At 40.9% G+C, this 22,687-nt stretch overlaps 1 protein-coding gene across 2 annotated transcripts in view; it reads left to right on the top strand.

Annotated features, from left to right (window-relative positions):
* The first annotated feature begins 745 nt into the window (after window positions 1–745).
* Window positions 746–22,687, top strand: part of ZNRF2 (zinc and ring finger 2) — a 57,565-nt gene continuing 35,623 nt past the window's right edge. For both annotated transcript variants that reach the window (XR_003073629.3, XM_015281773.4), the window contains exon 1: window positions 746–1,478. Coding sequence is in view for 1 of the 2 variants with exons in the window: in XM_015281773.4 (XP_015137259.2) it covers window positions 1,040–1,478 (439 nt within the window). In the remaining variant the exon portion in view is untranslated. The remainder of the gene's footprint in view (window positions 1,479–22,687) is intronic.

Here is a 22,687-nt window from a genome sequence, read left to right as displayed (position 1 = left end):
TTGTGGGCAGTCTCTACTCGTGTACAGCATTCAGCAACTGTTGGGCTCCTCCGTGTGAGGACAGCCTCTATCTGCCCCGGCCACGGGGCCTCAGGGCTGCACCACCCTGGCACATTGCTTCTCCGAGAGGCCACTGATCGCCGGGAGCCGCGTCAGGACAGCCCGCCCCCCGCTCACCCCGAGGAACGACACAGACACACTTGGCGGCTGCACATTTTATTAGAACCACCACAGCGAGCCGCGGCACAACGCGGCGCGCGGGACGGCCGCCTCTCAGCCCCCGGCCCCGCCGCGAGTCACCCGGAGAGTCGCAACTCGCCTCAGCGCGGCCCTCGCTCCCGCCTTCCCGCGGCCCGCGGGCACCGCCGCCAACGGCCGCCCCGAGCCCGGTCGCAGCACCGGCTGCCGGCGGCGGTTGGGGCTTTAACCCCTTCCCTTCCCCGGCGGCCGCCCGGTCGCGCTCAAGGAGCGTCCTCCGCTCCGAGCGGGGTCTCGCCTCAGCCCCGCGAGGGGACTCTGCGGAGACCAGCCCCGCTGCCGGCCTCCCCCTCAGCGCCGCCCCGCACCTTGCGTGAGGAGAGGGGCGGGCGGCTCCGCTCCGGGGACCAACACCCCGCCGCGCAAGGGGAAGGAAGGCGCGGCGAGCCGCCCGCCGCCCGCTCCCCGCGCGGGGCCGCCCCCAGTATGGCGACAGCGTAGAGGAGCGGCTGTGCCGCGGTGCCCGCCCCTTCCCGCCTCCCTCAGCACAGCGCGGCGCGCCGCGGGCGAGCGAGCGGCTTCGGCGGGGCGGCTGCCGCCGGTGCCCCCCAGAGCGCGCGGCGCGGCGGGATGGCGGCGGCGGGGCCGAGCGGCGGCGCGGCGGCAGGCAGCAGCAGCGTGCCGAGCAGCTCACGGCGGCGCCCCGCACCCGCCAGCAGCGGCCGCGCCGGGACCGCCAGCTGAGCCGGATCGCGGCGGGCGGCTCTCCCCTCTCGGCACCGACGCACCGAGCGACGCGTTCCCGCGCCCGGCGCCTTCCCCTCAGAAGGGCAGCGGGACCATGGGCGCTAAGCAGAGCAGCCCCACCGCCGCCAACGGCCGCACCCGGGCGTACTCGGGCGGGGATTTACCTTCCTCCAGCGGCGGCGGCGGCGGCGCTAACGGGACCGGCGGGCGGGCGGCGGGCGGGCGCTACCCGCACCTGGCGGCGGCGCCCCACGGCGCTCCCGGCGGATCGGCGGCGGCAGCGACGGGGGGCGCGGCGGGCTCGGCGCCCCGCAGCAGGTCCCTGGGAGGTGCCGGCGCCGCGGCGGCCCGCGCCGCGCAGTCCGCCTTCAACATCCCCCACAGCAGCGGCCCCTACGGCTCGCAGGACTCGGTGAGCAGCACCCCGGAGGAGGGCGGCCGGGAGCGGCCCGCGGGGGGCGGCGGATCGGCCGGCGGGCCCCGGCTGGTGATCGGCTCGCTGCCCGCGCACCTCTCGCCGCACCTGTTCGGAGGTAAGGGCGGCCCGGCGGGCGGGAGGCGCGGGGAAAGGGGGTGGGGGGACGGCCTCTCCGTACCCATCGAGGCTGGAGCCCGCCTGGTTCGCTGGGAACCGCTGTTTCCTCGTGTTTGTAAGGAGTTTTTGGGAAGTGGGGGCTGAAAACTGAAAGCAAAGCCGAGGCGGCGCGGCTCGCACGGTTAGGAGGAAGCGGAGCCTCCCGGCCGCCGACTTTAGACTTTAATAGCCGTAATCAGTGCCTGTGTAAATACTCCTGCCTACTACTTACATAATTAGAATTTAATTGGATCATGTGTCTCGGCCGTTTATTCTAAAATCGGACCAAGCCCCTTTTTAGATGCTGATCACTACTTGGCCGACGCTCGTGCCTTCGAAGCTCTCGGGTTCTCAGCTGTGGGACTTAAGAAAAAGAGAAGCGAAAGAAAGTTGTTATTTCCCTTAAAAGAGGGGCACGAGGGCAGCTGGCGGCGTTTCCCTGCACAGGCAGTCCCGGGGACGGCCACGTGCGTGGGGCAGCAGAGCGGCAGGAGGCGAACCAGCAGCCCGGGCTGGCCGTGGAGCAAAGGCCCTTTGAGAAGTGCGTTAGACCCGGAACGAGTGGGTGCAGCTTTTTGTCTTAACAGTTTTATTTATTTAGCTAGCGTAGGGTTTGCGTTTTACTGCCTGGCTTCTCTCCTTTAAAGTTAAGAGCCTGCACGGAAGCTGCCGACTGCTTGCAGCTCTGCTCATTGTAAAGGTCGCTGTTGGTACTGGTCACGCATTCAGGTGCAAGGTGACCTTTTCCGGTGGATTCAAGCTTTTGATAATGCCAATATGTATCACGGAATACATGCGTTACAAGCAGTCTGAATTCCGACCGGCTTCCCCAACAGCTTTATTCTGGGTAGGGCGGGACTAACATCAAATTACCATGTTTCTGTATTGCGATTAATGGACTCGTGCGTGGCGTTTGCAGCAGACTGGGTTCCCTTCCTTCCTGCGATGCGACCTGTTGGCAGTCAGAGCCTGGCGGGGCGCGCAGAGCTCTGTCACATGCCCACCGCTGCACTGACCTGGGGGCACCAGAGCTGTCACTGCCTGCAGCCAAAGCTATCTTGCCCTGCGCAGCGCTGGGATGCAACAGAATGCTGCCAAGCCCTGTCATGTTAAAGGAGTATTTGCCCTGAAGAAAACTACTGCTGTCATAGTACCAAGCTGCTGAATAGTAGTGCTTTGTTGCAGGGTTACTTGCTATAGCATCAGGATAGCTTGCTGGAGGTAGTTGCACATGTTTCTTTTAGTGAGGAAAAGATGCCCTGTGATGAGTGTTGTGAAGTTCATGCTAAGCACAAGGGAATCATTAAAGCATACAGCTTTAATGTTCAGAAGAAAAACTTCTTTTTTCTTCCTGCCCGAATATTTTCTGACAGCCTGCCTTGCTTCAAGGAAGCTCTGAATTAAATGTAAATGCAATAATGAGGAGCAATAATCTACCTAGGAAACTGGTCACATGCAAGAAGGTCTTTTCAAAACAACCCTGAACTTGATCATGCTTTCTTTTATGGCAGGTCATAATGTATTAATTACTGTACTACAGCTTGTCTTGTCTTTTACAAATCTCTGAAACTGGGCTATTAAAGGGGATGTAGGCTGAGATGAAGCAAAGCTTATTGCTTCTACTGGTGCAGAAGAAGTACCAGCAGAGGTGCATTCTCTTCATCTCCTCACTAATGAACAAGGAATGCCATATGTTGGGATTTTAGTAGCAAGTGTTAAAATAGACTCTCCTTAGGTGGTCATGAGGGGATCATAAATCATTTAGCTTTTTCTGTTCTAAAAATCTTAGTATTTCTTATCAGGATGAGTGACTGTTTACCTGGAATACTGCAGTGCTTGTGAAAAAGACCTCATTTGAAACACTCCTTTTTTACAATTTAAATATTCTGTGATATCAGTGACACAACCGGATGACGCTGAACGTAGGCATCTCAGTTCAGTTGCATGCTTTGTGTTTTCTCTATTTCTCATACCATTTAGGTGCTTGGATTGTGTATTCCCACTGAAGATCATAACTTGGTATCCTCAGCATGGTGAAAAATGACTTGAAGGAGTGTTTTTGAGCTAGGTAACTAGCTCAAGCTTGTCTAGGTGTGGTATCTGGCATTTAACTTGTATATTAAATGCATGCTTAAAGTACCCTCCCTTGTTTTGTAACTTTCAAACAGAATTGTGTCTTTTTGTCTTGAAAACACCAGAATTAATTTGGAGAATTAGCGCAATGATCCTATTCAAATAATAATAATTAAAAAAAAAACCCCAAAAATAATAAGTTGAACTGAATTTTTGTCTATAGTCTTAGGGATACTGGTTGGCTTCATTGGTCAGCATTGCATTTTTTTATTACTGTAATTAATTTACTATCAGCAAATTACACTGTATTGTCATTTATATTGAGCAGCTTTGTATACAGAAGAGGAATATATACATATTCTCTAATGTAGCACATTTAAATCCATACTATGCTTATTAATGTTATTAATATACTAGAATATAGAAAGCATTGTATTTTCATATGTTAACATATTGAAGAGTATGATGGTTTAGTTGCTTGGTTCCTTTGACTAGAATTGCAGTAACAGCAGCCTTGCCTAGCTCTGAGGATCTGGTGGTCCTGTCTGACCTCAGGCTGTGTACCTCATGATCAGAATGTAATGGAGTAAACACTGCTATGCACCCTTGTGTCTTAGCTCAGATTAACATTCAGACAAATTGAGGCCTTGGTCTCACAAAATAAAAATAGAAGAACCCCAAGCCATGTTTAAGTCTGTGCTACAGGCACTCTTGGAGTAGTCTTAGAGTGCTAAGCAGAATGAGACCCAAATTCCATGAGATCTTACGGCACTCCCAGATGTAGAGGACAAACCTACGCATTATGTTCAAGCACTTTCTTGCAACACAATGCCAAGTTCCAGTTTCCTCTAAGGTGACAACACTGCTATCAAGAGTTTGAACCAGTAGTTTTCCGTTTTGTTCTTCAGTGAATGGGACTTCACCTCTCTTCCAGCCCCAAAGTAAATATTATTGCCTTTTCTTAAGAACAGCATGCTAAAGAGTTGGTCTTGAGATCCACAAGTAATTTCATTTTTTCCACTGTGTTTAGGCAGTGAGTGTTTCTGCACAGACTGTCAGCTACTGCTATAGCTGTAACCTGCTTTTGTCAGTAATGCTGGTCTCAATCAGTTCAAACTGGGGTTTCTTTCAGAATTTTCTTTGTTTTGGGTAACTGCTGAAGTGTTACTTTCATCACTTGAAATGTTGATAGCTCCTTATATCCCTCTTTCTTTGTCATCTTGTTCCGGGTGGTCACAACAGGGAGAATTGTTGGTGAAAACACCTGCTGGTAATGCCCATACCGCTTAGAACTGAATTGCTTCTTGAAAATGTTGCAGTAAGACTAAAATAAAACCTTTAACATACATCTTTGCTTTAAAAGTGTCTTAAGAAGAGCTATGTGCAAATGCAACTGTAGACTGCCAAAATGTTGCGTATTATTTTGTTGGTGGTCTTATTTATTTATTTATTTATTTTGCCATTTCCACATCAGTTCTTCATTAAGATTGATAGAGAACTTAGAAGTATTACTTGAAATCTCAGATTGTGTCTCATACACTTCCATATGATGTACGGGTAGAAAGACGTTAAAATGCGTAATGTTATCGGGTAGAACTGTTGAAGTCTTTCAGGTCTGCTTCGAGACTTGGAGTAGTAGATTGACATCAGGTTGCTTTTCTACGTTATTAGAGGAAAGAAGGTTGTAATGTTCCTCTTTAGCCAAATAATGATCAGTCTTTTTCATGAAGTATACCTTACAGTGCAGGATTTACTGTCAGCCACTGACTGTATGTAATGCTGTCTGGGTAGAACCGTTCACATGTTTTGTAGTAGCATTTGTTTGCAATAATAGCTAGTAGAGGTGATGACTGAATTCTCCAGCTTATGGAAAAAGGTTCTCTTCGTCTTTCTCTTACCTTTCCTTTGTTCAGGAGGTGAGTACCTTCTGGTCCCTTCCTTGCCCTTCTCTCTCAAAAGTACCGCTGCTTTGTGAAATCACGAGTGTGAAACTCCTGAACGCTTCAGATTCTAGTGCAGTTCCTGTTTTGCCAGTGAAGTTTATAGCTTTGAGGTCTTTGCCCCCTGACTTGGGAGGAGTGTTGGGAAGTGTGCTTTGCTTTGAGACTTTTGGGATATCCTCTGTGCGTCTGTGAGTCGTGTCAGGAGCAGTGAAACTTACTATTGCAGTTTCACCCTGTTTTTTGATGTTTGAGGAAGGCCAGTTCATCTTCAGTACAGCATATACTTCTCTAAATTACCTCGCAGCCATTCAGAATGAGGAAAGGTTGCAAGGTTTCGGTCTAATAAAAGCTATTGCTTTTCCAAGTAAACTCTACCTTTTTCTTTAGGGATATCATAACACTGCCATATGCTGTTGTGAACATAATAAAAATCCCGTGTGCATTTTGAGATAGTTTTACTGTTGCTGTTCAAAGGTCTTCCAAGACGTAGCATGATGAAAACCAAAGGACTGTGTTTGCTTTGGTAATTTGATTAATTTCTGTTCTCTTGGCTGCAACAGTGACGCACTCATAACCATGTTTTTACACTTTGGGAAAGAAGAGTAATAGTCACGAGAGACTGTCTTTATTGTGCTTCTTGTAGAAGAAGGCTAAAGTGGAGACCATTTCGCAAGTTGAGCGAAGTGCAAATGTATCTTCTATACACGTATGTACACCTTTATAAAAACCACAGATTGTGAGGGAGATAGATGTGTGCTGTATTTTTTCTTCAGTTTTACATATGAATTCACTTCAAAATGAAAAAGAGGAGTCGCTTCAGCAGTTGCTGAAGATATGGGAGGTTTTGGAAATGTATTAGCATCCTATTAACTAAAATACAGGTTAAAAAAATCCAGTGTGCTAGGAAAGCAGTTCAAGGATAAATCTGTTGATAAGGAGCTCCTGAAGAACTCTGCTGACAGATGAGTTTGAGGAATCTGATCGCTTTTCAAGGTCACACTGTCCTGCGTTTAGTGGGCTCTTCTGTTATTCATGTCTACGCATAGTGGACAACAAAGGGCTCCTGACAGTTAGCAGAGACTAAACTCTCCTAAGGAATAGTTGGAGGGCAAGAGAAAGAAACAAAGTCCACCGCCGTCACCCGCCTGCCCTAGGTCAGAGTGGTTTTAGCCACAAATGTTACGTGTTTGGACAAATGAGCTAAGAGAACTAAGAAGCGCTGCTTGGATCTGCTGGTAGTGCTGGTGAATCTCCTGGGTCGTGTTTTAGTTTCCTTCATATGGGGATAGAGCCAGGTCTCTGTGATGATGGGTTTGGGGACTAAAGGCTGAGGCAAATGATAATGTAGCTTTGAAGGGCTGCTTTTCTTTTCTTCCTCTTGCTTGGTAAACAAAAGATGTTGGAAGAAACCGAATAGTAAGAATGGCTTTACTTCATTTAGAAGAAAATCTTAAACAGTTAATGGTCTGAATAAAGGGAAACAGCTTAATTATAATGCCGTATACAAATATTTCTTCTGGCTGTCAGGTTGGCGATAACATCTGACAGCCTTTGGAGTGCCAGTTCAAACAGGGCCTTCCTCTTTAATTTCTTCTGAGTACCTAATCCAACTCCGGTATCCTGACAGTGTGTCTCTCCATGTGCTCTCGGGTAATTGCAGACTACACACCAACAGCCTTCCATGTCATTTCTTTGTCTTGTAAAGAAAGCCTTTTGTCACTGCTAAAAATTCAGAACTATTTTTATAACACATTGCCTACCCATCTGCTTGGGTAAGTTCTCTCCTGTTCTTGGCAGCTGTTCATGGAAAAGTTCATCACGTAGATGTTCTTAATTTGCTGTCTTATCCTTGCACGAAACTTTTAGGAATAATATTACAAAGATGTTTGGGATAGGTCTTCTGTGCTACTTGCAGATGCATGAACCAAACTTGTATTATTTTCAAGATTCTTCTGAAATGTGTCTACTGCTCATTAATGCTTTAATTAGTTTCAGGAGAGACCCAAGCTCAATTCTACATATTCTGTTCACTTACTGCGGTAGTGGAACACATTGTTCTTGCATGTTCTTAACCTTTGAAAAGGAAGAGTGAGAAACCCTTAATTTCTCTGAATTTTTGTTTTGAAATATTTTAAAAGATGTGTACCTGATAAATCAGAAGAAAATGATTATTGTTAAATAATAATAATAAACAAAATAAAAACCTGAGTAAGACCAAAACAGCGTTTTATAAGCATACAGGAAATTGTTGTCTGCTCTCTGCTTAGATATCTCCTAAACAAATGCCTATGTTCCCAAGGCTGCCTTTCCTTTGTAAATGATCATTGTGACTTTCATAAGGATGTCTTGGTGTGTATCCAGAGCTCACTGGTGCCTGTTATTTGATAGGCTTCAAATTCCTGACACCTGCAGAAATGGGAGGGTAAGCTGTAGTAGGAATGAGGATTGTTCTTGCTTTCGCTCAGCAGTATGTGCTGCTTCTGCTCTCGCTGTTTAAATTGCACTGTATTGACCTGGGGAGATCAGGAAGCACATAGAAAAATCTTACAGGGCTTGGGATTACCCAGAGAGGTTGTGGATGCTCCCACCCTGGAGGCATTGAAGGCCAGTCTGGAAGGGGCTTTGAGCAACCTGGTCTATAGGGAGGTGTTCCTGCCTATAGCAGGGGGATTGAAACTAGATGATCTTAAAGGTCCCTTCCAACCCAAACCATTCTATGATTCTTTGTTTGACTGGGTGCCGCTTAGAGTGCAAACTTGTGTGATTCTACTGTAACTTGCAGGCTTCTCCAGGAATTGACCTACCTGGCTTATTTTCTTCATCCTTGTTTGCTTTGTCTAAAATTCAGACCACCCCAGACTGTGAATAGTCCCCAAAGAGTGGGTGTGCTGCATACCGTTGTGGATATTTTTAGTAGATTCTGTTTGCTGACTGACTTAGTGTGCTATAAATACAGCGTTCTCATCTGGCATGCACTTTGCATGTCTTCTAGTAACTTATAATAAATTCATCTAAGAATAATGTCAAGAAAAAATGAGCCGTTACAATTTGTTTGGCTTTCCATACCAGGTGTCACTTCTATAAAGCAATTATTTAGCTGCACTTTAACTGCAAATGGTTTTTGAAAATATCAGTATTTCAAAACACTTCCTAGTTGGGCTGCTGTAATTAGTCTCTATGTAAGATTGATTTACAGTGTGATTTCATTACTGTTTTAGAAATTGAAGGTGGAATTTCTAGTTTTGAGAGGTTAGTTGAGTGCCATGGGTGTTATCAGTGCTAGGTGAATACATGCTATGTCAGTGCTGGAGCATCTCTTGAACACGCATAATGGCTATTCTCATTTAGTCTTTCTAGTGGACTTTGGTGGTTAGATGTGACTTTTTGTCAACAGGTATCTGTCATGCTGGTGATCAACCTTTTAAATGTACTTAATGATTGACCATTTTACTTCCAGGAAAAGTGTTCAAAAGAGCTTTTGACTTATGTCATTTCTTGACACTAAACAATTGTTGGAGAAAACTGTTGATTTGTGAGAAGTGGATGAGATCCAAGCTTTATGAAGACCACTTAGGCTGATAGTGATGGGGAGGTTGTTTGATCCTGTCCACACAGGTAGGCAAGTTTAAACTGTCAGGAAACATAAGGTCTCAGAGTGGTTGTCTGTCAGAAGCATTCTAGTTCTTAAATTCTGTGGAGTGTTGATTTTCTTTTAGGGTCTGGCCAGCTTTAAGTTTTGGTCATGGTAATTGTGACTACTGGAAAATTGTTTTTAAAGCTCATTGAATATTTGTACATTTTTTTTCTATTAAGTGACAGAATAAAACATTTCTTGTAGTAACTTTAGGAAAGTCATGAATCTGAGAATTCTTTCCTGCAGATTCTTTTCAACACTTTGAAAAAAAATTATTCTCAAAACAAACAGTCTTTATCAGTGCTAAGTATAACCTGCCTTATGTTTACTATAACAGATGTGCCAGTCTTTATCTTCAAAATAGTTATTTATATATGACTGTTGCTTGATTTTAATAGTGTTTTAATGATTTTGACCTCCATTTCAGATAATTTTTATCATACTGACAAGAATGCTAGCATACAGATTTTATATTTTAACTTGGTAGTTTGTTAGTGCAAAATGTGCACTCAACAGTAGAGCTGAAAGTATCCAGAAAGTGTACTAGAGAGGAAGTTCTTGCATTTTGCTATCCAAAGATTTTTTTCTTCCATATCTCCAATTGTGCCAGTAGATCATTAGTTAATGAATGAAAATGGCAGGTGTAGCTAATGGGTGTCAGCATGGCATTAAGCAAGAGTGTAGCATGTTGTATTGAATGCTGTTGGCTTTTCAGGTCTGAAAAGCTACATAACCGTTGTGATTTGGTGATGCTTCTTTATTACTAGCTATGTTGAGAAACAGGATGCTAGACTAGTGTAGTTCTTCTGCCTTTTAATACTGGAAATTACTCTAACTCTGATACAAAAAGCTGAGAATGGGAAGTCTGAGGGTATTCTGGTCTGCATGAGATTATATAAATTGGAGGGTGTTCTCAGTTTTCCTTCATTTGCAAAGACCTCAGCTTGCAGGTTAAGGAAGCAGAAGTCAACATAAGGAAGGCTCTCAAGTACCTACAAGTAGTAAAATCTCCTTCCTTGATTTAACATGATGTTTGTAAACTGTTTTCAGAATACATGCTGCAAAGTAATACTAATTATAAGATACATCTCTAAGGTCTCTTATTTTTCTTCTTTGTCTCATCATGGATTTAGACTGTTTCTCAGCTGTTTAACAGCTGTTGTACCCTGTTCTTAATTCTAAAACTGTGTTAGCCATAGCATATGCAAGTAGTCTTTGAAATATGTTTAAAATCAAGTGTTTGTATCAAATGTATAGATGGCCTGACAAATCCATAAAGATTCAGAATGAAAATAAGTGGAAAACATAAGTACCCCAGAAAATATTAGCTACAAAAGAAATCCTATGAAAGCACGCCAAATTTGTAAGAAAGAGAGAGGGGAACCATGTATGGAACAGTGGCGTGGGTTATATTACTCTTATTTAGAAGGAATCAGGATGCACAGATGTGTGTTAATACAGTTGTTTTCCAATTTCTTAATCTGTGATCCTTAACACACTAAAGCTGTATGTATTGCATATTGAGAGCCTCTCCTTTTAATTTCCTGTTCTCTGCCCTGCTGCAGCTTTCTGTGTGGATAAGTTATTGAACTTACAATGCCAGTACTGAAGTACCATTAGAAATGAAACAAAAAAAATCTACAAAAATACTAACCTAGGAGCATTTTTAGCATTCAGCTATGATTAAAAACAAACAAAACCACCATCAAAACCGTAAAAGAGAAGTGTCTCCATTTTTTTTTCCTAGAAAGACATAATTTTGGATATTATATTTAATTCTTTTTTTCAATCTTTACCCCCAGTTTTTATGGAGGAGGAACAGTGAAGTTAAACATGCCAAAATAATTACTTGTATGTCAAGCTCCTGTAATTAAATCAATGAATACTGCACATGCAAAATTTTTAGCATATTCACAATTCTGCCTTGAAGAATATGGGAAAGTATAGTGAGATTTATAGGACATTTATAGTCTTTTTTTGTGCTTTTTTTCTTTTTTTCTTTTTTTTTTCTGAAACTTGTAATAATCAGTAAGCTAATTTTGTTGGTACTTTCCTAACCTTGAAATTTAGTGAATTGTATGAAAAATAAGCCTCGTTTAAATGGTCCAGGAATATCTCCACAGGTACTAGTCCATAGAGGGGTAAGGACAGAAGAAAGATACTTTGCCAACTTCAGTCAGTTCTTGATGTATTATACACTTCTACTACACAGTTCAACACTGCATCTTCCTTTGTTTGCACTGTGCTGGAAAACAATGGGCCTTGCTCTTAACACTGTAAATAAATTTTCGTGTTTGTTTTTAGGTTTGTAGGCAGACAACGTCTTTTCCTTCAAAAGTTTACACAAAAGGGTTACAAAAACAGACTTAAGAAAAGGTAATGGGTGAGAAAAAAATGTATATTTTTTGTTGGTGATTGTAGTGTTTGAACAGTCATTGAGGTTAATGGTTCCTTTTCAGCACTGAAGTGTAGGATCGGCTAGATTTAGTCCATTCTGACGAGATAGTGTTCTTCTATTTTTTTTCTTAATTTCTTAATGGAAAGCCATCTCATTTCCTGGGTATTTTATTTTGACAACTGATGTTGCCATTGAAAAACTTTCCCCAGTAAGCAACTTTCTCCTACTGTTTCACAACAGGTTCCCAATTCTGAATGTGCAAATTTGCAGTTGATGCATTTTTTTTATTAGAACAGTGCATTGCAAATATGAAGGGCTCTTCAATTATATGTAGCTGCACTTGACTCTTTCTAGCTATTAGATATGATTTCAGCAATGCTTATAGTCTCAAAATGTAACTGAAAGGACATTTACTGTGCTGTTATGGTTTAGTATCTCAGTTTTTGTATCTACTTTGAGTTAAGCTTGTAGAACGGTCTAATTTGCTAGGCGTCTGACAAGGAAGGATGAGGGTAGTAATGAGGCAGACAATATTTAACAACAAAAAACTGTGTTAAAACACTTCAGTTGCTGATTGTCTGCCTAGCTGCATCTAGGAGGCTTGACTGATAACAAAACTTTTTAAAAATTAACTTGCTAAATAGAGTTGTGTTGCATTACTGTTTGGGTTGACCGGTGTATGGGAATAGTTAAGTCATGGCCTGAACCAGTAATTGAGTACCTGGTGAATGGGTGTAGCCAGCCCTGGGAGCACAGGTGGAAGCAATTCACCTCTGTGACAGGTTGAGGGTTGAGCCAGTCTCTACCCCTCCCTAACCTCTTTTAAGGGCTGGCCGCCACCAGGGAGGGATCTCTACTTGGAGATCATCTCTTTTGATGTGTTTGGTTTGCCTTGGTCCTTGGAAAGGGACAAACTATTCCTTGTTAGTATGAGACTCTGATCTCTGTCCTGTGTGGGTGATCCTAAACTGATTTAAAGCAGCTATATCTGCTATTGCCTTTCTCTACAACTGGTAAGCTTGAAACTCTTTCTTTCCATATAAACAAGGAAGCCAGTTGTGGCTTTTTTTTTTTTTTTTTTAATTCTAAGCATCTATCTGTACTTGAAAAAAAAAAAAAAGCTTTCTGTAGTGCAAGTATACAGTTGTGACTGTATATGAAAATTGGCACTAGTGCTGTATCAATAGAGGCGATTTATGATGGTTTTATGCTCCTGTGTATCTCATCAACCTTTATGCAAGCTGAAAGTAGTGTCTTTGCTTCTTTGAGTTGTGAACGTTGCCTGAAGAGCAAGTAAAGGACTTGATTCTGATTGGCCTGACATATGTTTATGTATTTCTTCATGTCATCATTGTGCTGCCTGTCTAAGTGTACTTCACAACTGGATTAACAAAAGATTGATGATCAAGGAAAACTGGTTCAGTGTTTAGTTACTCCACAAAGCCCAGCAGAGGCAGGCCCTATCCCGTAGAAGCCAGCCTCGGGCAGCCCACGGCCTGTTCAGCACCCGCGCCCTGGACAGCTCCAGCAGGAGCCCCTCCAGGCGTGCTGCAACCGGCGGGCAGAGCAGGTGCGGTGCCAGCTCTTGTGTGGGATGCTGATGCAGGCTGGTGGCCTGCGAGAGGCTCATTTTCCCCCTAGTCCCAGCGGTACAAAAGGCAGCTTTGACAGCTCCCATGGGGTGGGCTGTATAACTTTCTCTGGAAGGCTCAGAAGTCTAACTAGTACATTTACAGTTCATTTGTGATTTTGTTTATCCCAGGAAGGAGACTTCTTTTCAGCTTTTACAGACATTGGCAATTTCTTTTCCTTATTATTTGTTTCACATATTTATTTATTTATTTATTTATTTTTGTATGGCATAAGGACTTTCTGCAGGAAGATCCCACTTCCTACTCAAAGTTTTGTTAATCTTGTAGTTTCAACTGGGCCTTGCTGCCCGTTTCCTTCCAATAAATGGATGCAGAAAAATGAAAAGCAGGCTATAGAGATTTTTTTCTGTTATCATGTTGCCTGTCCAGTTATCTTTGACACAGTATGACTTCCCTTTTTTAAGTGAGATGAATGAAGTATTTGACTTCAAAAGTTAAAAACTTGGAGAAACTTCAAGGTATGTGAATCCAATATGTTTTGAATTAATTAGAAAGATGCTTTGAGCTGTAGGAGGCTCACTGAAGGATTAACCTTTTGAAATAACGTTAGTTTTTCATGACAAGAGGTTAAAACTCAAAAATTAGTATTCTGAAGTACTTCTGAAGAGAGATAATTTTGCATTCTGTAGTGCTGAGGTAACAAGATCATATCCATCATTTATGTTGAAGAAAAAGAACAAAACATGTAAATATTTAATTTCATTTAATAGCTTTCAGAACCAGGATGGAAAACACAACAATACTTTGATTCATGTGTGAAAAGAGGGTTTGTAAATACTTTGGTGACCTTTTTGCTTTCTTTTTGTGACCCTGCATGCTGAGAGCTACGTGGATTTTGGTATTTTGTTTTTCCCTATTGTTAAGTGCAGTTTATTTAAGATGTATGCTTTTTTCTGACTTACTGTTATCTTTTTAGAAATGTTGCAGGGTTTTCCTTAGGGGTGGGAGTCATAAACTAAATATTATTTCCTTTTTATGCAGAAGTGCTTTTGGTATATTATCATGCCATTACACTAGCTTCTGTAAGAACATCAGTAGCTTTGTTCAGTTTACTAATAAACAAATAAAAAATGAAGCCACTTGATAGTGATAGAACAAGGGGGAATGGTTTAAGACAGGGAGATTTAGATTAGCTATTAGGAGGAAATTTTTCACTCAGAGGGTGGTGACGCACTGGAGCAGGTTGTCCTGGAGGCATTCGAGGCCTGGCTGGTTGTGACTCTGGGCAGCCTCGTCTAATGGTTGGCAGGGTGTTTGAATCTAGATGATCTTTAAGGTCGTTTTCAACCCAGTCATTTCTACGATTCTATGTATTTCTTCCTCTCCCTCCCCACTGGAAGGAAGAGAGTTAATTTTGTGGCGGATAATGAGTTCTGATTTTGTTATTTCAATAGTTGGAATATATGCATTTCAACTTCACCATAACTAGTCAAAGTGTTATTTTTCTCACTGTCCTGGAAAAGCTCTCAAGTCAGTTGTCACTGATTTGGCAACTCAGCCCACAGCATTGAGGTTGGAACTGGATAATCTTCAAGGTCCCTTTCAACTCAAGCCATTCTATGCTAACAACTTACTGTTAACCTTATTTAGGATGGGCCTCTGCCATATATCTGGGAACTGAGGCAAGCTATTGGGTAGTAGCTGGAGTTGCCTTCTGTTTTTTGGGTTTTTATTCCCCTTAAACTTACTTGATGGGAGGTATTGTATATAACGTGTTTTTCTTGTAAATCTAAGATTTTTATTCAAGTCATATTCTACAAGGTATTTCCCTACTACTGTTGTTTCTTAGGTTTGATGAACGAATTTTTGTTCCCTGAGTAGTTGAAGAAACGTATGAAGATTGAATAGGGAATTAAATAAAATTCATATTTACTTGGACTGGGGGAGCATGGCTAAGAGGTGGAACCCAGCATCTACATTTAAATATAAATATGTTTTATAGTTGTTTTTTTTCACTGGCTAGTCTATAAATCTAGTAGTTCCATAGGAGGCTTTCTTTTTTTTTCTTGCCGTACTTTCAGTTTCTTTCAGTAAAACTGTCCCTGAGGGAATGGGGATTGATAATAAAGGTTATGATAACTGACAGTTTTACAAATTGCTTGTGTACAAAAAGCCTGTCTTTTTAAAACAAATAAAAAATAACTTCGTAGATGTTTATATATTAATACATTTGAGATCTAATTTTTTGTCTAAATTAATCTTCTATATACACAAGATTGAGTCTTTGTTCTTTCCAAAAGATTAATAGATTAGAAGACTGTTGTTTTTAAGCAATCTGAATTTATTCCAGAAGGCTTGCTATTTTATTTTGCTGGATTGTACTACCCTCAGTTTTATGATGTACCAGGCTAGGTCAAGAGTAACAACAACATACTTCAGGCTTTATGATCGCACTGATATTGCAGGTAGAGTAACCTGCTGAGATGACATAAGCGTGGCTGAAATGTTTCTCTTTCCTGAAGAGCTTAAATTAACCCTTTTTTTTTTCCTTGAAATGTTGCTACTGTATGTTACTTGAGTAACTAACTAGCTGACAGTGTAAAAATACTAGTTTATCTCAACATTTAGAGCAACTTATATGAATTTTGTTGCACAGAGTCCTGCCTAATGAGTTGAAGTTTTTATTTTTCTTTCTGAAGGTCATCATTAAGTGCTTTGAACTCCATTCCCTAACTTGACTTCTATCCAAAAGCATTTGCTTTTGTGTAAATATTTAATTCACATGTGTGTTATACAACCCTTCCAAATGCATCTTTGTTTTCTGGTCACAGTTTTAGCTAAGGATCAGTTTTACACCAAGAGCAGAATTTCAGTCTGCCCTACCAAGTTTTGTGGAAAGTACCAGGCAGACAGCATGTCAGACTGAGGTCTTTTGTTAACAGAACAAGTTCAGCATTCACTTATTCTCAGGCTTGAGCTGGAGGATCTCCCTGAAAGATTAGACAGCTTTTAGTCTTCTGTAGCCTTCATACTGCCCTGGGGAGATGTCTTCCAAAACAGAAACTGCTGTTGTAGATTATAGGATTAATAGAATGAATGGTACAATGTCTACACAGTTCTAGAAAGCAAAGAAACAAGTTTAAATGGTATTCTTACTACACAGCACAGGAATTGTACTGAGTCTTTTGCTCCTCATCAGGAAAAAAAAAAGGCAAAACAAAAACCACAACACAACAACAATAAAAGGAGATTTCTTTTACTGACAAATCTCCCAGTTTACTGATTTCTAATTTGATACAACTGCTGGAAAGGTCAGGTACAGCTACACCTCCACTAGGGTGGAAAAGAGTGTGCTTTTGTAAAGATCAACAGGAATTTTAGGCTTCTTTTGGGAACTTTTAGATGTTCTCGAAAATACTAGTTAATAATTATAAAAAAAATTTTTTTTTTAAGTTTCATGATAAAAAATAATAATAAAGCCCGGAGGCATAGGCTGTTTTTCATATGTCCGTGCCTTAGTACTCAGCAGTCTTTAACATGAATGGAAGAATTGGAACAAATCTGTTTGTTTTTTTTTCACTGGAGTTAAATGACTGATGTTTGGCTTGATCTCAGGAATTTGTTGGTGGCCATAGTGTGAAATTTACCAAAGTTGCTGTTATTGCTTACACTTGTGTGCAGTGAGCTTGCCTTCTGAGGGCATCTGTAAAGAAAGATGTGGGTTTAGGTTGATGTCCACGTGGGAAAGGGTTACTTTGACATCCCCTCCTAAAGTCCAGAATAAGAAAACATTTTGAAAATCGGCAACAAGGTTTAAGAGTGAAACAGTTATCCATTGAGAGTATAATGGAGACATTTCTTTAATAAACAATAAAAGGATGTCTTCTGTATGCTGAAAGAGAAGCTCTTTATAATACATCCCTTAGTTGAACGAGGGAGATCTAATTTGAAATGACTATAAATGCTGTTGGTTCTTTGCAATTCTTAAAACCTGGTCTGTGAAAGGTAAGAAGTAAAAACTCAGTAGGCAATTACTTAAGGATAAATATAATATGTATTTGATGTGGAGAATGGGTCTTTAACTGAAAGTTCCTTTTGAGAACTACAGTGTTGATTTGTTGTTTTTCCATAGAAGATTTTGGGAAGTTGCAGTGTTCATATTTTTTATCCTAGAATGAAAGGCTACAGTGAGAAAATTCAAGTAAATCTTTCTCTAATCATTTTGGTGTTAGGTTACTAGTATTGTTTAACTTGGGATTTTGGATCTCTGAGTAATGATAGAAGGTTGATAAATTACTTTTAATGCGTACCTTACACTTGGGGGAAAAAAAAGGCAGAAATTAGAAGAGAATGAAATCCTAGTTGTTTGAGAATGCCTATGTATTCTGTTATTTAACACGTATTATGGAAGATTTTTGTCTTAAGTAAATTGCTTGCGGCTGGATTGCATCTATAACACATGTGCTTTCTTCGTTATCTTGTCCTTGTTCTAAAAGTACACAGTCTTTTTCACTTGATTGGCTATGCTTTCTTTTTCTTGTTTTTAATTTTTTTCTTTTTTTAAGCAATGCAGGTGTTCATTTCACCTTACTGGTCTTTGCCCTCTAGCTGCTGTTTTGATCCTATCAGTGTCTGACTTGTTTAGCCTCCGCTGGCAGGCCAGCTAAACCAGCAGTATGCAGTGGGAAAGCTTAAAGCGATGCTTGCTCAGGCTGGCTCCTCACTAGTTGACAGGCATGTACAGGAATGGACAGCAGGAGCAGAGGAAATAATGCTGCTGAGGGGCAAATGTGAGGTGAAGGAATGAACGAGTAAAATGACCAAGAAGTGTGCAGGCTCAAACTTGGGCATTCTTTATGGTGTCCTAAGAGCTTTTTTTTTCTTTCAAAAACTTTTTTTTTTTGTGCATTTCATTCCTTGTATTCTGTTTCGTCACTGTTTTTAGGGAGCTATGGTAGAGCCTTGCACTCTCCCTTTAGGTAAGGCTCTGGTTAGGACAGCAATCTTATGTGGTGAGGTAGTGCTAACCTGTGTCATGGTTTGCTTCTTCCGTTACCCTTGTCTCAATGTCATGGTAGGCAACCAGGCACTTTTATATGCCACAATACTGAGAGACTTACAAGAATCACCTGACTTGCTATGTAAGCTAGGACAAGTTTTACTGCCTTTCTAATGCAGACATTGCTCCCACTGTAACTATTGCTTTTCCTTGTCTGCTATAGTATGTGGGTTCTGCAAGGGATGGGCTAATGCATGTATGCAAACAAGCACACGCACAGCACTGGCGCACTGTGACCCTGATGGTATAAAGACTTTCCAGAATACAAACTATGATTGCTCTTCAGCCAGTTGGGGAAAAAAAAAAAAAACCACAAAAAACCACATTTGTTAACTTTAAAAATGTAACTTGTTAGCATATTATGGTTTGATGTCAATCTCAGTATTCAAACAAACTCAAGTCGGATCATGATTTGGTTTGAAGCTGTGCTTCTTCAATAGATAATATAGCTTCTCTTACTTTCAGTAATATTATGGATAAGTAAAGTGCTGGAGGCATATACTTGTTTAGATGGAAGCCATAATTGGATAAGTGAAAGCATTTTACTTAATGTATTATTACTCAATTTGATGAAAAGTCAAAACACCTGTCACTTGAGCTAATTTGTTCCAATTGCAGTCTATTGTGTGTGTGTATTCTTGCATATGAGCATCTTCTTAGCATGATCTAGTTAATGTAAACAAGATGTTTCTGTTCTGAGAGTAGGTGTTTAAAGTAAGTATCCGTAAACAAACTTCTAAACAGACAATTTTGACAGGTTGACCAATGCAGTGGGTATAAATCGAGGAAAACATTCAGTAGCATTCTCTACAATGATCATTTAAAGTACAAGTGATGCACAAAACATTTCTTCACAGTTTGCTCAAAAAGAATAATTACACTGACTTAAAATTGGCTTTTTATTAATGGATATTCTGTAAGATCTTGCAGAATATGGCATGGATGTTACATACTCTGAAAGATAAAAAGCTGGAAATACAGGCAGATCTGTGGTGATTGACATGTATACAGCATGCGAGTTAACAGCTTGATTTTCCTTTATTTTTAATGACAATAGTGAAGAAAACTTAGTTGGGGTGTCACTTGTTCTATCTTTTTCTGAACCAATTGTGTCCCCTCTTTACTGTTCCTCCTTTGAGGCATTCTGCATGCTTTCTTCACTTCGATATTTCCCCTAATGATATTAAAATGTTCCGTCTTAGAAATAGGTGCTTTTACAAAATTAGTGATTATAAAACTTCAATAATATTCCAACTTAAAAACCTGCTCTCACATTTTATTAAGCATTTGTTATAGACTCTCTTGAAACTGTACTTTTAATAGGTAAAATTGAGTAACGGTATGGTAAATTTAACTACAACTATCTGTGATACATTATGATGCTGTTAAAATATGAAATGTTGTTTAGAGTTATATTTAAACTCCCGAGAACATCCCATGTAACAATTTAACTTCTTATTTACATAGATTCTTCCCAGTTGTACTCTTTCTACTATTTTATACTGACTTTTTTTTGGCATTGATTGTTTTTCCCCTTTTTTCTTTGTCACTGCTACCTCTATTTCTGCAGGAACAAGTAGGTTATTGGTAAGTATTTCAACCGAATCAGACTTCACAAAGTTTTGCCTTAGTGAGGACTTCTTGTATCCTCACTTATTTTGGTAAAAACTTTGTAGACAGCAGACCAGTTGTCTGTAAATGCTGTGCTTTCTCAGGTCTCCATTATTGCCTTGTTTGTGTAGTAGAGTAATAGTTTTCAGATTCTCCAAGAGACTTTGTCTTCTGCATGCTTTCAAGCAGCATCCCTATCTGTGCTGTCTTCTAAGATGCTGCCTTCTCCAGGGGCTTGCTCCTTCGTTCCTGTCTGCTGCATTTCAAGTGCAGTGTTTACTTTGTCTCTCCCATTCTTTTTTTTTTTTTTTCCATAAGACCTTAAATGCATTTTGGCTAGTTTGCTCAGAAGACTTCTCTGCATCTGACAAGATGCTCTGTTTCACGTGTTCAGTTTAGTCATACTTGTCAACCATTACTCAGCCGTTTTCACATCATACCTCTTTCCTTTTAGCTATCATTATATATATTCTCAGCATGATATAGCCACCCTCCCCTCTCTTATTATCATGCTTTGTGTAATTTTAATTGGATTTGTTGCTTTGTACAGTGCAATTTTTTGAGATTTTTACATCTTTGCCTTTTCAAAATCTAGGACTTCATTCTTTCTTCTCATCTTGGAGTAGCTCTTCCTATGCTTTTAAATTATTTGACTTCTAATGAAAGCATTTTCCTTAATCTGAGTGTATTTGTGAAAATACTGACCTTATGGACACTGAAGAATGTGGGGTAAAGACAGACTGGTTCCCTCTACATAAGAATATGTCATTGTCTTGCCAAATTACTCACTCCAGAAGAGAACTGCCTGATTTTCGCAACTTACACTGTGAAGTGATGAATGGAAAGAGGCCTTCTTTTGCAGGTGTTTGAGGAAAATATGGCTCCAGGGAATGAGAAAAAAGCAAGGGAGTAGGAAAATTAAGGAAGGGGGAAAAAAAAACAGCCTTAGGTTTAGGAGAGACTAGGAATGAGAGAACAAAATTTGGAACCTCAACTGTGTTAGATGAGGTAGGAAAAAAGTGGTGGGGATATGTAGTATTTACTAAATAAGAGTTTTAAGTCACTGCATTTGCGCAAAATTTTCAGACCTCCAGGCTGACTTGCAGTGAGTTCTTTAGCATCATTTGATATTGGAAAAACTAAGTTTGCTTGCCAAGTCAATCCTGCCTACACTGTGCAAATCAAATGTTCATGTGCAGAATCATTGACTGTGTTTTCTGACTATTTGTTTTCTGAATTATGCAGGTGATTGGGCTCCAGAATGTGTCCAAGTTAGCTTAACTGCATATTTAGGCAACTTTGTCCTCCACACATCCACAAAATTACTTGAAGGTAGCAAGAGCCTCAGTTTTGTACGCCAGCTTCTGAGGTGGTGAAGAACTTGTTTCTTCCCACGCAACCAGCGTTACTTGGCTAGTGTATGTGTATAGAGACCTCACACATAACTCTGCTTTCTGAAGATCTGATGAGATAGAGGAAATGTAACCTTTCTTTGTTCCCCTTAAATCAGATTTTGGAAGGGAGTTATTACACCTGTATGAAAGAGAGCATGCTCATTTGGCCTTTCCGCTCACCCACCTCCTATTGCTCTAGGAATCAGTGGTGTTCATCTGGGGAAGGTGCTGTAGGTAAGTAAAGTTTTTAGTCCCCCATTGAAAGGGTATTAGTCATACACAGCAATTTAAAATATTTGGATTTTGACTGTGTGTGGAACCTTTTTTACAAGACAGCTGAAGCTTGGTCTAACCTTTAAATCTACTGAAAGCAACCCCCAGTACAAGTTTATACTCATGCTTGTCTTCTCTTCAGCTGCTTCTGTTCCACTAAGGAACTTGTGATATGGATCTGATAGGAGATTTGATCTGTCTGAAACACAATTAATAATAAATTAAAGAACCAACTAATGTCATACAAGTCATTTTAAAAATGGTTCTTGTTACTGTACTTATAAACTTGAAAATGCATACACCCAATAGGAGTTTAGACAAAGGAGATAAGAAGTCTGTCATCTGGAGGGATCTGTAGTCAATGTAAGTGGTGGAATGAGGAGGACAGTGTCCAACCATACACCTCCCCCACACAGTTGAAGCTGAGAATTCTTTCCTCCTCCCTTTGTTGGGTTCTTGCATTGATCTAAAATATCAGTCCTATGAAATTATTCCTTTAGTAACAGCTTATTTTTGTATTAAGAAATGAAAACAACTTTTCAACAGGTCTTTCCCACCTCCAATTTTATCTTCTGGTTTGCAAGATATTTAGCATAGGGCTTTTCACCAGCCCATCTCTCCTCTAGTGACTGTATTTATTGTTCTTCACTTTCTAAAAGCAATCATATCAGTTACAATTGCCATCATGCCTTACATTGGCATTAGACACCTCAAGTAGTGCAGCTGATAAAGGCTTTACTCCTGAGTAAGAAAATGTCTTGTTCAATTCCTCTTCTTCATTCTGTACTGCATCATTTTTTGGTGATTGCTATTGGATATCTCACCCAATTAGCAGGATGAAGGGAGTTAATTTGGGTACTAAGACTGTCCATCTTTGAGTTTTGCTTAGGGAATGAGGAATCATCCAAACACATCTCACTCCTAGTTATTCCATTGGCTCCTGTAAGTTTGTCCTTAAATAAAATAAGTTTCATGCTTGTTCATTTCTTTTCCCATTTCATATATCCTTCCCTTTTCCACTGAGTGCTTTTGGAGCTTTAAATAAGAAAGTAGAAGATTCCTTGTTTTCATCAGTAAATTCACAGGTGTATTTACTTCAGTTTTATAGCACAAACAGGGAAGAAATTGCTATAGCTTATGAGTACAAATCAGTGAGTGCTGAGAAGAAGTTATTTGTGCTTAATCAGATTC

Source organism: Gallus gallus, chromosome 2 (genome assembly GCF_016699485.2).
Source record: "Gallus gallus isolate bGalGal1 chromosome 2, bGalGal1.mat.broiler.GRCg7b, whole genome shotgun sequence".
NCBI classification, from domain to species: domain Eukaryota; kingdom Metazoa; phylum Chordata; class Aves; order Galliformes; family Phasianidae; genus Gallus; species Gallus gallus.
The sequence above is the reverse complement of the archived record's forward strand: the minus strand, read 5'-3'. Positions and strand labels throughout refer to the sequence as shown.